Source organism: Odocoileus virginianus, chromosome 17 (assembly GCF_023699985.2).
Source record: "Odocoileus virginianus isolate 20LAN1187 ecotype Illinois chromosome 17, Ovbor_1.2, whole genome shotgun sequence".
NCBI lineage: Eukaryota > Metazoa > Chordata > Mammalia > Artiodactyla > Cervidae > Odocoileus > Odocoileus virginianus.
Window position 1 is genome coordinate 46,371,859 of NC_069690.1, and position 16,118 is coordinate 46,387,976.

Sequence of the window (16,118 nt, forward strand, 5' to 3'; positions counted from 1 at the left end):
TTTTTGATGTGAAGCCATCGGGGAGCCGTTTGCCTTCACTTTCAATTTCAGCAGGTCCTGAAACCTTGCGTTCCTCCACGGTAATAACCTGTGCATTCCTTCCCATCAAGGGAGCCTGGCTGACTGACTGATCAGTGCAGATGGAGCCGGGTGCTCTTGGAAGGCTCTCCTCACGGCCCACTCCTTGGGCGCCTGCCATCTTAGGCCCGTTTCCTGAAAACTCAAGCTCTTGCCTGGATGGCACGTTCTCCAGGCCGTGATTCATCGGCAGCCCACGGCTCAGGGCCCCACTGCTCTGAGCCTCGGGGGCGGGGAGCCCAGGGTCCCCCCTCTGGGGGGGTACAGCTGGCACGGCTGGTCCCAGGGGCTGTGGGAAGTGCGAACACAGACACCTCCCAAGTTCTGCACTCGCCTGGGTGCCAGCAGCCCCTCATCATGGCTCAGGGTTTTAAGGACTCGCTTTCCCACTTTCCCTTAGTGAGAATCCCAAATTAAGACTCTAAGTTCGTTTTGATTTTACCCTAGAAAATGTAGCCAGTTTTAACCAACTGAATAGATGCTCAGCAGAGTGTACCTTGTGCTGTTGAAAAGGCTGCCCTGTGATCAAAGGCTTGATAGGAAGTCTGAGGTCCTCTGAGGCCCTGACCCTTTCCTTTTGTACAGTCAACAACCACAGGCCCCAAAGAAAGACTGGCTTGCCCAGTGCCAGCCTGCCGCTCTCTCCCGCCCCTGCCTGGGGCTCACTGAAGCCTCACTGTGTGCTGGTAGTCTGATTGGCCTCTTGGTGTCAGGCAGGTCTTCAGTGCTCCCCCATATCCTCCCTCCTCCCTTGTCCTCTTCAGTGACTTGAACAGAGGCCCTTGTCCCCATCTCCTCTCACTTAGGCAGCTGTGCCCCTGCAGACAGGGCCCCTCCTTGCTCCCGGTGAAGCAGGCAAGACACCTCCTTCCTTTCAGGCGAAGAGTCTCCTCTGAGCTGCTTTTCTGGCACAGAAATGTGCAGCTGGCAGTGGACTCCACCCTCCTCAGTGGCTAGACCCAGGTGGGGGCCAGCCCTTAGGAAGTGTCAGGCCAGACAGCCCACACTCTTCAGGCGATTGTCGCCCAGGGCCTGCTGCAGCTTCGTCGGGTTTTGTTTCGCCCTTTGGAGAGATCTGAGGGCAGTTGGTCTCGCCAGGGCAGCCTAGTTTCTGATACTTTGTCTAGGACACCCCAGCAGGGATATCATTAATGGTTTACAGTTCTTCTTGCCTCCTGAATTTGAGGAGATGGTTCTGAAAGAAGGCATGGAAGCCTGCTGTACAGAAGGCACAGTTTCCTGGTGCCCCCCTACAGTAAAGTGGCTGTATCAAGACCACCAACTGCCCCAGACCCCCCTGCCCACAGCACCTCCCCCGTCTGGTGCTCACTTTTCTTCTTCTAACTCCTGAAGTCGAAACTTTTAATTTTATTAAATTCAATGAATCTTCATAGAGCTTAATTACAATAATTGACTTTGCTTCTGTCTTAACAAAGAGTAAGCAGCTCCCTCAACGCCACAGAATAACCATCTCGCCTGCAGTCTGGGCACTTATTGAGCATATGGGAGCTATTTATTGCCCATACTTTGAGGCACTTTTGATTATCTCCTGATGGCTTCTTAATTAGATTGGAGGGGGAAGGGCAGGCTTGTGCAGAAGGGGCCAGTCTGGGCAAAAGAAAGATATTCCATATACTCGAAAAAGAGTTTTCTAGTCTTTCTATTCATCTTCCATTTTGTTTTTCTGGATGTTTTCCTTTTTCATTCCTATTTTGACCGTTTATGAAGACCCATGAAAAGAAACCTCTTGCACACAAACAGGCAGTTATTAGTGTAAATAAACCTAACGTGGAATCCTTGTATGTGTCAGGGCATTGTAGTAGGAGGAGATTGCCATACCAGAAATAAAATCCCTTGTTCAGACTGTCACTTCCAAGAGGAGCACATTTCTAAAAGAAAGGGAGGTCTGAGTGAGAGAATCTTTATATCCTTGGGAATCCACACTGAGACTGAGACCACAGAGAAAGGAAGAGACTTGTTTGTATCCAGTTTAGAATCAATGTTGGATGTTGCTGGAAAACAGCAGGCCTCTGTATATGTCCCTCAATGTCATCCACCCACTGAGGTCTTCACAGGACCCTGTACAGGAGACACAATCTTTAGCCTACCTCACAGGCAGTGAAACTGACTCTTGGGAGGTGATGCCATGACCCAGTGTGGCCTTGTCTTGCACATCTCATAGCGAGCAGAGCCAAGCCCAGCACCACAGGAAGTTGGAGAAAGTGACCAGGCCCAGCCATCTAAGAGGCTGCCACCTCCCCGCATACAGGGCACCACCCGTCTCATCCCCAGTGGTTTGCATTAGACAGAGGTTCCCAACACCCACAGAGGGGTGCAGCGGCCGCAAGGACAGGGGGCAGTTCTAGCTGTGGGCCAAGGGAGACCCTTTCTCCCAGCCCCACCTGGCCTGTCTCTGGTGAAGCACCTCAGCCTGACCTTGGCCTTTCGTGGCCAGTTTGTGTGTGATGCCGCCCCAGTCCAGCCACCCAGAGCCCCAGCTGCCATCAGTGTGGGCAGGGTGCCGCACTAGGTGGGCTCAAGTTGGGGTGGAAACTGTTAGTTAGAACATAGACAAGGCCCTTTATTTTTCCTGAGCTCTTTCTCCTTTCAATTTGAAGAGAAAAGCTGTCATCAACAAAATGGTTTTAGAGTGCTGCCAGCCGAGAGTTCCTCACCTCCTGTGCACCCCACTGGCAGCTCCACCCTGACTCAGCCGCTCACGGGCTCCTCTGCCGTCAGGGCTCCTGTAGGTGAGCCCATCAGTAATGCTTCATGGGTCCCTGTCTGCTCTCTCCCCAGGCAAGCCTGGGACCTGGCTGTGGATATCTGTCTCTCCCAGCTGCCGACCATCATCGAAGAAGGCACAGCGTTTCGGGTGAGTCCCATTTCCCCCCGACCCAGGGCATCCTGCTTGGTCCCTGCAGCTGTTTCTCTGGCCACCTGGCCTGCAAAGCCCCTGTTTGGGTGTCAGAGACAGCCCTCACCCACCTGGGAGAAGATTTATTAGCCAGAAGCTTAAATGATTGCACCAACCAGGGGTTATTTAAAGTTAGATTATGAAATGGTCAGCTCTTAAAAATGTCTTCTCTATAGTGTTGTTGTCTTGGGTCTGCTTTTCTTAATGTGCACTCCCTGATCCCGGATTCTCAGCCTTTTCACTATGAACGATGCTCAAGACTCTCGGCCCTGAGGTGATGTCTGATCACCAGGTGCTTTTCCTAGCTAGTGGTCTGGTCCTCCTTGAGTCATCTGGTTTCACTCGTGGCTCCTGAGGCAAACTGCCTCTCCCTCTCCCCAGGGGACTTGGCCGCAGCTCACCAAGGGTCTCCTCTTGCCTCCGTTCCCTATGCAGCCCCCGGTTTTATTCAAGATTTGCTCATTGGCTGGGTGTTTGCTATGCATCAGATACCATGTCTGGGTGCATGTGGTTGAGACCCAGTCCCTTCTCTCAAGAAACCCGTTAAAAAGAGAAGAACCACCCCTCAAGTTAGAACACAGTTAAACCCCCCAACTCTGACCCCCCGAGGGACCAGGCAGGCATTCGGAACTGGGGGTAAATGGGCTGGGGGGAGTGGGAGGCAGCAGGTGGCTCCAAGCCATCCCCTGAAGAGGATGGAGGGTGGGGCTTGCAGGTCGGAGTCATTGGTTTTTTCTCTCCACACCGTCTTCTCTGGTCCTGTTGAAGAGACTGCAGTGGGCAGCCCAGTTTCCTTATTTTTAAATGGGAATTATAGTTTTATCCCATTCAAGGAGCATGTGAGGACTGGAGGGCAGAGCCTGGCACATGGTACTTGCTGGACATGAGGGTTCCTGACCTTGGGTGTAGTCACACAACTTTGACCGAGGTCAGAGGCACCCACCTCTCACTGCAAAGGCTTTTTGTTCTTAGTGCACATCACAATCATCAGGGAAGCTTTTAACCTTACTGAGTCAGGGGCCTGGGTGGGTATGTGTGTGTGTGTGTGTGTGTACGTATGTATATCTCGGGGGGAGGGGTGTATGTGCATATATATTTGTGTGCCTGCATGTATCTTTGGGGTATGGGTGTGTGTGTTCTCTGTTGGGTGTGTGTACATGTGTGCATATCCTGGGGGGGGGGGGTGTTTTATGTGTGTGTTAACCCCTCAGATGATTTCAGTGTCTCCAAGACTGGGGTACCTGGACTACAAGGTCCTTCCTCTCAATTTTGTCTTGTCTTTCATCCCCTCCTTTATTGCTGGAACCTTTCCTATTATATTAAGAACGTTTTCAAACCTACAAAAAAGTTGGAAGAATTCTGCAGCAAGATCCCGTCTGCCCCCCGCTGGGTTCTCCACCAGCGTTTGCGGTGCCCACTCCAGCAGCTCCCCCACCTCCACCCACCTTTCCTTTAATGCACTTGTAAGGAAGCCAAAACTGGCCTTGCATGTTGAACCCACAAGTGGGCGCTGGCAAGACCTTCACGTGTCTCCCACCCATCCGTGTATTTGATGTTGCCGGAAGGCCCTAATCCCTGAGGCAGTGACAAGTCTCCATAGGGAACAGTCCTGGACTCCTGCCCCTCACGAGCTCCACCTACACGGGGACAGGGCCTGTTAACACACACACACGTGTTTGGGAGCCTCGTTCAACTCGTGCTTTTTTTGTGCTCTGTGCCTGATTTTCCTTTTACCATCAGGGGGTGGGAGCTGCACACTCTCGGATAATGAAATCCCACTGTTCCGTGTCCTCACCCCTCCTTCCAGTGCCAAGCCTCCTTTCAAGGGTCTTCAGCCTCATTTCTCATCTACTGGATTCAGGACTCTGCCTCTGGGAGCAATGTCACCAAACTGTGATGGGGAGGGATTCCTGATAGAGCCACATGCTGGCTGTTTTATTTAGTTTCCATTCTTTTAAAAGCATAACATACACAGAGAAGACTGCAGGCATTGTATTGTGCAGCTTGATGAATTTACAAGTTGAGTGCAGTCACATAACCAGCACCCAAATCGTAACGTCAGCAGCCCCCTGAGGCCCCACCCTGGCCACTGCTTTCCCTGGGGCACGTGTTGCCCTGTGCAGTTTGTATTTTGGTAAATAGAATCCTTGTGTCTGGCTGCTTTCACTCAACACTATTCAATCTATGCACTTGTAGCTCATTCCTGTTATAGCCCGGAAACCCCAAAGGTCATGGTCCATCCCGTGGATCTCACGAATTGTCCTGAGTGCTGCCCAACCGAGACACTGCAGCCTGAGACAGAGAGAGAAATCAGTCATGCTGGGCCTGTCTTTATATGAAATTTTGATATTTTTTTCATAATGGATTTTTACCTTTATTTTTATTTTCTTAAATACTGCATGAAGTGTTTTTTTTTTTTTTTAACCTCAATTACTGTGTTTTTTCTCTTGCCTGGCGAATCCCATGGACAGAGGAGCCTGGTAGGCTGCAGTCCAAGGGGTTGCTAGGAGTCGGACACAAATGAGCGACTTCATTTTCACTTTTCACTTTCATGCATTGGAGAAGGAAATGGCAACACACTCCAGTATTCTTGCCTGGAGGATCTCAGGAATGGGGGAGCCTGGTGGGCTGCTGTCTATGGGGTCGCACAGTCAGACACAACTGAAGCGACTTAGCAACAGCAGCAACTGTTTTTTGGTGTCCCCTTAAATTTTGGGCCTGAGGTGGGTGGGCAGGTGTGGCCAGGTGCTGTTAATCCCTTGTGCTTGGGTACATTAGTGTCAGGTGTGCACTTGAGGAATGATATTTCTAGTTACCAGTTGTGCATAATTTTAGTTTCAGTAGGAAAACTGCTGGATAGTTTTCCAAAGTGGTTGTGAGTCAATTTTCAGTCCTTTCCACGATATATGAGAGTTTGAGTTGTTTCATGTCCTTGTCAACATGTGATGTTTTCCACCTTTTTTTTTTTTCCTTTAGGCTTTTCTTGTTCCATATGTAATGGTGTTTCATTGAGATTTTATCTTGCATTTCCCTGGTTAATAGTATTGAGCCCTGTTTCATATCTTTATTGGCTATTTGAATATCCTCTTTTATAAGTTGCCTGTTCAAGACTTTTGGTCATTTTTCTTTTGCATTATGTTTCTTACCAATTTGTAGTGGTTCTGTTTATACGTTGAATACAAATCCTTTGTTGCACATTGTGAATGCTAGTGGTAGTTTAGTTTTTCAGTCAGAGCCGACTTTTGCAACTCCGCAGATTGTAGCCTGCCAGGCTCCTCTGTCCATGGAATTCTCCAGGCAAGAACACTGGGATGGGTTGCCATTTCCCTCTCCAGGGGATATTCCTGACCCAGGGGTCGAATCCACGTCTCTTTTGTCTCCTGCAGGCAGATTCTTTACCCACTGGGCCACCAGGGAGGCCCGACACACATTGTGAATGCCTTTTCTCATGCTGTAGATTTCATTTTCACGTGTTTGATGTGTTTACTTGGTGAACAGAAGGTTCTTGTTTTACCATACCCAGCTTACCAATGTTTTTCTTTTATGGTTAGGGCTTGTACCCGTTTAAGAAATCTTACTTACTATGAGACAGCCAGCATCAGTGTGTTTGGACCAGGGTCGGCCGGTAAGAAGAGCAGGAGTTTATTGATATGAAGTAATTATCTTCCCTCCGCAGGGTGACAGCACAAGACAGGGTGAACTGGCCCTCAGGGTCAGGTGTGGCTCCTTGTGCCCAGAGATGGCCTTTCTGCTCTCAGTCCATCACGCCCGGCACCTGTTTCCAGACCCCTTCCAACCCATGTAACATGTGGGCTGACCACCTGTGTCAGAATCATCCCCCTGAGGCCCAGGCCACGTGGTCACATGACTCAGAGCCTCCACCCACGAGCTGTGAGTGCTGCTCCAGAACACTCATCCCAGGCTCTGCGCCTTCCCCTCAAGAATCTACACGGCAGCTCTGATACACCGGGAGGTGGTCTTGAATATTTTGCCCAAAACAATAGCTCTGTGAATCATCTCAGACACTCACAGGGCAGCTCTCGAGCTGTTCTGTGAAGTGTTACTTAAAATGCTGAGCCACGCTTATGCTAGGGACTGAGCTGATTTGTCACCATCTCCGCAGCTTTAAAAAGCACGACAAACCTCACAGCACCCTTCAATGAGAAGGGCTTTTCCCTCTTTGTCAGCTTTAGGTGAAAAGATCAGGAGTGTTTGTCTGTCTTTGGGGACAGAGCGGCTTCTGCAGCAGTGAACTGCATGTTTGTATCCACAAGGTAAAACCAAAGTGAAGGAAAGGGGAAGAGGTGGAATTACCTGAGTTTCCCAACTTCCCTTTCCAGACTGAAGGTCCCCCTCACTTGGTACAGCTGGGAAGGGAGCACTTCACAGGACTATTGTTTTTAAACCAATCTGTGAATAACTCACACTTAACAGGAATATCACTTTGGGGGCTCCATTCCAATCCCCAGGTTGCCCTCCAAATTTGAGTAACTTCATGTACCCTGACTTTGCAAGAACATGAATTCCTGAGTGAAATTTCTCTGCCCAATTCTCACACAACACTGACTTCTTTACGAGGGGCACCACGGCTCTGAGCCCCAGGCCCCTCTGCAGAGGGCATGGCAGGAGCGCCCTGGTCTGACTCACAGCCTCACTGAGCCCAACCCACCACTTGGAGTCCTCTACGAGCATGTGTCCACATGTGCCAGAACCTGGGGTCACAGCCCACATCCCTGCCTTCCCATCCACCCTTCCTCTCCCCCTGGGGAACAGTGTGGGCAGAGAGGAGTGGGTGGGAGTGAGAGATCTGAAATTCTGTTTGGGCCTCACAGACAACAGAGCTGCATATTAAGTGGGGATGACCATGTAATACAGAAAACCCAGCAGTCCTACCACTTGGCTTCTTGGTCCCCAGACCCCCTTCCGATGACTTAGGCCCCCTCCTACCTGAGCCTCTAATCTGAGGTTTCCCTAGTCCCCGTCATCACCACCAAAGTTGTTCCTTCTGCAGGACTTTCGAGAGGACAAGCCACGCTCTGCACCCCCGCTGTTAGGCTGGGGAAGCCCACTGTAACCTGCTTTTGCGACTGCCCTCCAGGGGCCTTAAATGCTGCCTGGCAGCTGCCCAGATGTGTCCCCTTCATTCCTTCCTATCCCCTCTCTGCCCTCTGTCCATGGCACCTGCTCCCTTTCCCACCTCGCTGAGAGACAGGAGCGATAGAGGGAGCCTCTCAGTCCCTCCACGCCCATTTCATCCCTGCATCCCCGCCTATCTGTGTCCCGTTGCCGGCTCCCAGAGGGCTCCTGCTCCCTGGTGCCTACCCACCAGGGCTCTCGCCAGCACCTCCTCCTCCATCAGCAATTCCCCCTCTTACAAATACGCCCTTTTCTCCCACCTTTAGAAAGAAATGCCTGGTCACATGATCCTATCCAATCCCTTCCCCTTTGCAGCCAGATTCCTGCAAAGAACTATTCTTGAGTCTCTAAATCATCTTCCCTTCTGTTTGAACCTAGTCCAGTTGTGCTTCTGCCCACTACCACGGCCCCCATAACATTTTTAGTAGTCAGTCTTCAGGGCCCTCATGTCGTGGTCAGTCCTGGATCTTGGTCCTGCCTGACACTCCACATCATAACATGACGGTGCCAACCACAGCCTTCCACTAAATCATTCTTCCCTGGTATCCTGGCTGCTGCCTGCTCCTGCTCCCTCTGCAAGCCTTTCCCTAGTGTCTCCACCTCCTTGGCCTCTTGCTCTTGGGTTGCTCCAGGGCTCAGCCCGGGGTCCCCACTCTTCATCACATTATAAATGGATCTGTCTCTCCAACCCAGACCCATGTCCTGAACTGCAAGCCCGTGTAGACCATTCTCCCCCTCCCACCCCACCCCCCTGATGTCTCACTCGGGTGTCCAGGAGGCACCTTAAACACAATGCATCCAAGTTGGGTTTCCCACGTGCTTCTCCGAAACATGCTGCTTTCAGTCTTCCCACTTCAGGTCACAGGACCGCATTTCCTGGTGGTTAGACCTGTGGTGGTGGTGGTTTAGTCACCAAGTCACCTCAAGTCATGGCACCACATTTTCTGGTGTTTAGATCCATGGTGGTGGTGATTTGATCACTAAGTTGTCTCTAACTCTTGCGACTCCATGGACTGTAGCCCACCAGGCTCCTCTGTCCATGGGATTTCCCAGGCAAAAGTACTGGAGTGGGTTGCCATTTCCTTCTCCAGGGGAGCTTCCCCACCCAGGAGAACTCAGGTCTCCTGCACTGCAGGGGAATTCTTTACCAACTGAGCCACCAAGGAAGCCTGTTTAGTCCTGAGCCCCAGCATTAACCTAACCACAACCCTTCTCTTACCCACACCCAATCTGACTCTGCTGTATGAAACATCCCAGCCTGACCACATCTCACCACCTCCTCTGCCATGGCCTGGCCCTGCGGGCTTTCGCCTAGGTGGTAGCTGAGCAGAGTTGGGGCCTCTCAGACACATGACTGAGTTGATGATGGGGGGTATGTGTAGGCAGAGCCAGGTGAAGAAGGGTGTCCCTGACTGACCCACCTTGCTTGTCCCACAGCACAGCCCCTTCTTTGCTGAGCAGCTGACCGCCTTCCAGGTGTGGCTCACGATGGGCGTGGAGAACAGGAACCCGCCCGAGCAGCTTCCTATTGTCTTACAGGTGAGTGTCTGCAGGTGGACCAGGTTGTCCCGGGGAGGGAGCCAGAGAAGCCTGCGGCCTCCCAGCGAGGGGACTGGCTTGTCGGGGCTGCGTGTGTGACGGCCCCATGCTTTGTAGCTGAGGAGTCCTTGCTCCTCCGTGGCTCCCCCGGCGGAATCACTGTCCCCTCCCTCAACTGAACACTGTTCTAGGTTCTCAGCCGCTCTCTCCTCTGCCCCCCAGAGCTGCTGTCAGCACACTCTGTTCCAGAACTGTTCGTGGTGTCAGCACCCCTTCTGTTTGGAAGGATGTGAGATGCACATCAGCCGCAGGGAAAAGGGGAGAGACTGAGCAGATTACACACGCAGGCCGTCAGCACCTATGGGTTGGTCGTTTCTGGGGGGCTGTGCCCGAGGGTGCTATGGGCTGTCAAGTGCAGTCACCACGTGGCTTGTGTCACTATTCTCGCGGCAGTTGGTGCCCCACGAATGGTTTGGGAGGTCAGTTCTGTGGGTCTCGCCCAGCTAAGTTTTGGGTTACTGAGATGGCAAAATACCAAAGTTCATCACAGGTAGGAGTTTTCACAGAACTTTTGTTTCAGGTAATGTATATTTATGGGGCAGGTGTAGGGACCAGACTGTGATGTAAGCAAGGCTGTTTTACTCTGAGATAGTGTCAAATGAGATTTAAAACCACTGTCAGTATAGACACCAAGGCCTGATAATTCACTTTAGGACCTGGAAAAAGTTGTGTGCAGTGGGGATGGGGCAGTTGAACCTTGGGTAAGAACTGTGGGCAGTTGTGGGAGGGGCCGGGCCAGCAGCAGAAAGGGTGGGCATTTACATCCTCACCCAGTTAGGAAGCAGGGTCTTAAAATCTGAGAGCTGGCTGGGAGGACCATCACCTCCTCCCCCAGAAAGCTGCTTAGGTTGCTTTGCCTAATTGTCCACCTGCCTGAGGACAAGGCCTTGCCCCTCCTCCCCCCCACCCCAGGAGGGCTCCACTTTCTCACCAGGCCACTGACCACATCACACAGAAGCACTGTCTGTCTTCAGTGGGCCAGGCGTGTGTTCTGAGCTGATCTCTGGCCCACATGGAGTGTGGCGGGCCCCCTCCCCACATGGTCTGCTCTCCCACTCTGTGCCTACTGCATGGCGGCCTGGGAAAGTTGTCTGCCTGCAACAGAACTGACATCTCAGCGGACTCAGGACTATGTGCAGGACCCAGACAGCAAGCAGTGAGAGCAGGGTGTGCAGTTGTGAAATGCCAACACGCAGCCTGTCCTCGCGGCTTGATAATCAGCTGGGACAAGCTGTTGGCCAGGATCCTTCCCTGGAGATATTTTGGTGTTTTTAATGTATTATGGCTGCTGCTTTTCTGACATTATGAAAAGAATGCAGAAATTATTGGTATTCCTCATATGTGCTTCTAGATTAGTTTAAGACTATCCTGAGTTCGCAGGGTGAGCTATCAACAGATTTTCAAAACAAAACCAAAAAAGCAACAATAACACCACAACAAAGAACACTGTCTATTTGGCAGGAGCCAACGAGTTCTCATCAAGTGGAAGGCCAACAGGCAGGGCTTTGGAATGGCAGTGGCTGATTGGGTGTGCTGAGCTCCCTAGCAACTAGGGTCCCCCAAATTTTCAGAAGAGGAGACTGTGGCTGGTCTCCACTGACCTTTCTATTATTTCAATAATGGGATGGATAAAACCTTTCCAAGCAAGGACACACTGCCCAGCACTTTGCAACCAGCCAGGCAAACAACCTTATTGTAAAAGGCCCCCTGTTGACTTTTTCTTTAACATCCCATTTACAACCCACATTCCCCCAGGAAAAGAGAAGAGCCAACTTGCTAATACCAAAATGAGGGAATAACTGAAAGAAAAGGGGCATCTTCTGTGCAGTCTTCCATCAAACTTAAATCATAGTTTCCTCATCATTCTGGGGGTTCTGTCTGGGCTATGCCCTGCCTAGATCAGTGCAGGAACCTTTACTTAACAAGAAAACCCAACACAGTGCAAAGGAGCCCTTGCTTCATTTGGGGCAGCCCGTGGTATCCGCTTCTTTCTCTTTAATTCAGTTATTTTGCCAGAACCCTGGCCCCATCATCTATCACTTATCCCCAGAACCTTGGCAATTCAGAAATGTTGCTGAAAAGAAAGAGAATTTTATTTTGTTTAATTTGTTTTTAATCCACCTTTCCTCCAGATAATTATCTAGTCATCCCAACATAATTTATTAGGTAATTTTGGTATTTCCCTAATGATTTGAAATAGTCAGCACATCCTGTACATGTATGTATTTATTTCAACATTCGGAGAGAGAATTTTAATACAGAGACATTACAGCTTTTCCAATCCCTGCTACTTTTTCCACCACCAGCAAGCATTTTGTCCACCCGAAAATTCAGAGGCATTCACTGAGGACCATTGGAATAAAATGAACTGTCCCCTAGGGCAGCAGATTTACAGCCCCTTGTGTAGATGTAAGCATGAATCTACACTTTTCCTGACCAGCCCTGATGTCCTTTTTCACCTTTTAAAAATATAAATCAAGGATGGGAAGGAAGATTCTCGAGCCATGCAGCACCGCAAGGCCTGGCCCTGTGATCTCATGGTCTGACAGCCCTGCCTGGACTCGACATTACTGTCTGCCCTCCCTTGGTGGCCCGTGTACAAACAAGCCCAAGTTAGAGTAGGAAGAATCAGTGTTGTGGAAAAGAGAGGAATTTTACAAGATTCCGTGTTAGGACCTTTCCACGAAGTCAGTATGGGCATTTCATTAGGAAACCCTGTTGGCTTTCATGGCATCATCTACAAAGAGAATTTTTGGTCTGAAAGTACAGCATTATTATTGGATGGCAGCAGGATAGTAAGTGGACTATTATTACTACACATATTACCTACATTGGGTAATGTAGGGTCATTGAGTTATGATCAGGATCTCTGATCATCAGATTCCTGGGTGCACCAGGCCAGAACTAGAGCTTGAGAATCTGGATTTTCAGAAGCTGCTTGAGCCAGTGTCTCAGCCCAGAAGCCTTGAGTGTGCGTGTGCCTTTTGTGTGCAAGGTGCATGAACATTAGTTGCCCTATCAGCTCTGTTTTAGTTTCAGTGTGGATGTCACCACCACTAATCTTTAGTTTGGGTTGCCACAGACAGAAAGAAATCCTAGTAACTAATTTAGTTCTCCAACATTTATCTCTGTAATTTCCCCAGGGACTGAAGCACATTGAAACAGGAATTTCTTTTTTTAAGAGCAAATACAAACAAACAAACAAAAGCCAGTTCTTTTTTTTAAAAAAGTAATTTTAATTTATATTGGCCCTCAATTTTGTTTTAAAATGTAAATCAGCAGAAGGAATTGGAAGGAAGGGGTAACGTTTAGAAAAGCCAGTACCTGACATTTTCCCCAGGGCTCATTATTGATGCTGTTTATTTTCCAACAAAACATCAATACCCACAGCACAAAATCCTGCATTGCTAACGGTCTTTGAGTCTCTGAGACAAGTGAGTTGTCTATTGGTGCTTTAATGTATGTTTCATCAATGTGGACAGCAGAGTCGGAAGAGATGGAGTTGCAGTAGTGATGGTGACGATTTCCATTTTACTTTTGCCATCTGTAAATAAGACGTTGTAATGGAGAGCTTTTACTGCTGGTTAGTGCACATGAGAAATAAGCAATACAAACTACCAACGGGTTAGGTTTCTTGGCCCACGTTGCCATTTCTTCCACTGCAAATTGCTCTGCTATTTACTTGAAAATCCAGAGCTTTATTCAAGTTGACAGTGTTTTAAATAACAAAGGGAATCAGAAAACAGAATCTTTACAAGTGCTAGATGTGTTTGATGTCTTTGATTTTTGATGAATTACACCTCCTTTCACAAACCTAATAATGAAAGGTTCTGCTTGCCCTAGAAACTTGAACCTCCGGCAGTTCCACTTTCTTTACAAAACAAAATAGGGAATGCCCTGGTGCTCCAAGGGTTGGCACTTGGCACTTTCACTGCCAGAGCCCATGTTCAGTCTCTGATCGGGGAACTAAGATCCCATAAGCCACCCAGCACAGTAATAAACAAATAAACAAATAGTCAGTCAAATCTCTTCTGAGAGGTGGAGCCATCCTGTGCTGAATGTAACAATCATCATGCTGTAACATCACAGAAACAGTAACAATCATCAGACAGGCTGCATCTCATTTAATTCTGTAAATTAGATGTTATCATCTCCATTCTTCTCCATGATGAAACTGAAGTGTCCAAAGGTAGTGGTTTACGCCACACTGTCAGGAAGTAAGAGAGTCAGGTCAGCTTGACTCCAAATCCCGCACCTTCCCACTATCTAACCTTGCCCTCCACACCTGCCTTTCTGCCATGGTGGCATATGATAACCCACTAGTTAAACATGCAGAGGGATCAGGTCCCTTTCAGATAGGCCCCTGTGAGCAGTCCCCACATAACCTCTCCCACCAGCTTCTTTATCAGAGAATCTTAACTTCTCCAAACAAAAAACGAACCACTTAAGCATCTGCCTCCAAAGAGTGACGTGGAAACAGGCTCCAAACCGGTGGGAGAAAACATTTCAGTAGCTGAACCCAGGCACCTCCACCTCCCTGACCCCTGGGCTGCCTGCCGGGTGGACACGCCTGCTCTCGGTTCCACTGCAGCCACAGGCCACGCACCCATGTGGGGAAGCTCCCCAGCCTCCCTATCAGGAACCCCTCCTCGGGAGCCTCTTGCTGCCGGGACCCCTCCCCTCTTTCCACTCCCTCCAGCCTCTCTTGCTACCTCCTCTGTCCCCCATCTGCTGAATCCTTGCACCCTCAGCCTCTTCCCACATGCCTGTGTTTGGCCCTCAGAGGGGCGCCTCTCAAACCACTGCTCTGGTGGCACCATTTCCTCACCCCCTGTTCAGTCCCTCCACCACTGGCCACATTCCTGCCGCCAGAAGGTTTGCTTCCTGAGTCCTGCTGCTGATCCTGCCTGCCACCCCCAGCAGGTATGTGGTTAAAACCTCCTGTCCCCTCTCTTGCCTCCTGTCCCATCCCTCACCAGTTGCTCCACCCAGCTTCCCCCTTGGCAGACCGCCCCAGGCTGGCCAGCCTGTCCTGTCCTGCCTTTTCTCTTGCCGCATTCCAAACCTTATCTTCCAGCAGCTCCTTTCTCTCACCCACCTTCCCCCTCCACCAGCAGGCTCTGGGTCATGCCTGCTGACTGTCTTGGAATCTGTTTCTCCTCATCAGTCTTGGCCGCGGTCAAATCCACCCATCCCACCCTTCCAGTCAGCCTCCTGCCAGCCTGTTGCCCACAGCAAGCACATTGGATGGGCCCCTCTGCTGCTCTTCTGAAGAAAAGCTGAAGCCCTTAGCTTGGTCTGCAGGTTCAGCTGACTCTGGAGCCTCCCTGTCAGCCTGCCTGCCTGACTTCCTCAGACACCCCACTTCCCCTCAGACACCCTGCTTCACCAGCCCCTCTACCTGAAGCCCAGGAACCCCACGCTTCGCCCACTGGAAGGGAAAGCCTTCAGACCCCGAGTAGGGAGTGGCTGTCCCTGGTCATCTGTTCATCATCACGGTGGTTATTGTGGTGTGGATGCAGAATGTCTGTCTCGGCTCCTGCTGTGACAGGAGGGCTCGTGCTGTTCCCAGTCACCCCCTGCACCATGTCCGTACAAACTAGGTACGCCATACCCACTTTGGATGTCTGGGACCACAGTAGGTGCCCCACACCTGATGGCTGGGAACAGCAGTGGGCAGAAGGGCTCTGCATCACGGGACTCTGTACACGTAATCCCCATGTTAATACCATGAGAGAAGTCAATATAAATGACTCCATTAAAGCTTAAAGCTTTGATATACCACAGGAAAAAAGAAAAACATGTGGCAGAGGTTGCTCTTTTTCATTTAAAAAGAATCCTTTCATATGAAAAGGAAAAAGTCAAACATTTAAGTAGGAAAATAAGGACATGCCTGGCTGGTTTACTAGAGAAATAGCCAATTAACCTATGAAAAAATATTCAGCCTCACTTATAATCAAGGAAATTCAAATTAAAAGAGCATTTTATTATTAACTGTCATGTTGGCAAATAGTGTAACATGGGCTAATATTTTCCTGGGAGCTTTTAATTTGATATTTAATAAATCCCTCGTGGTTGAGTCTTGTGTTATGAATTAGGAAATTAAAGTTCCGAGAAGTTATGTGCCCAAGCCCGCGTAACCTGTGAGTGCCAGAGCAAATATGTCCTGCTGCCTGGTAACCAGCTGAGCCTTGGCAGGTGGGCAGCTGGGCAAGTGTGTTCAGCTGGAGGGCAATCTGGTGATGTAAGTGTGGGTGCTCTGACCCTCTAATTTTACTTCTCAGGTTTATCCTAGGAGGAAGGAGGGGAGAAAACCATGTAAATGTGCAGAGATGTACCTGTTAGTGTTTTTATCATAGCATTTTTACAATAACAAAAATGTATTAAT

General features: G+C 49.8%; 1 protein-coding gene across 2 annotated transcripts in view; it reads left to right on the forward strand.

The window, feature by feature from the left end:
* Window positions 1–16,118, forward strand: part of RPTOR (regulatory associated protein of MTOR complex 1) — a 310,827-nt gene that overhangs the window by 216,874 nt on the left and 77,835 nt on the right. For both annotated transcript variants that reach the window (XM_020875726.2, XM_020875727.2), the window contains exons 10-11: window positions 2,878–2,953; window positions 9,569–9,670. In XM_020875726.2, the coding sequence (XP_020731385.1) occupies window positions 2,878–2,953; window positions 9,569–9,670 (178 nt within the window). The remainder of the gene's footprint in view (window positions 1–2,877; window positions 2,954–9,568; window positions 9,671–16,118) is intronic.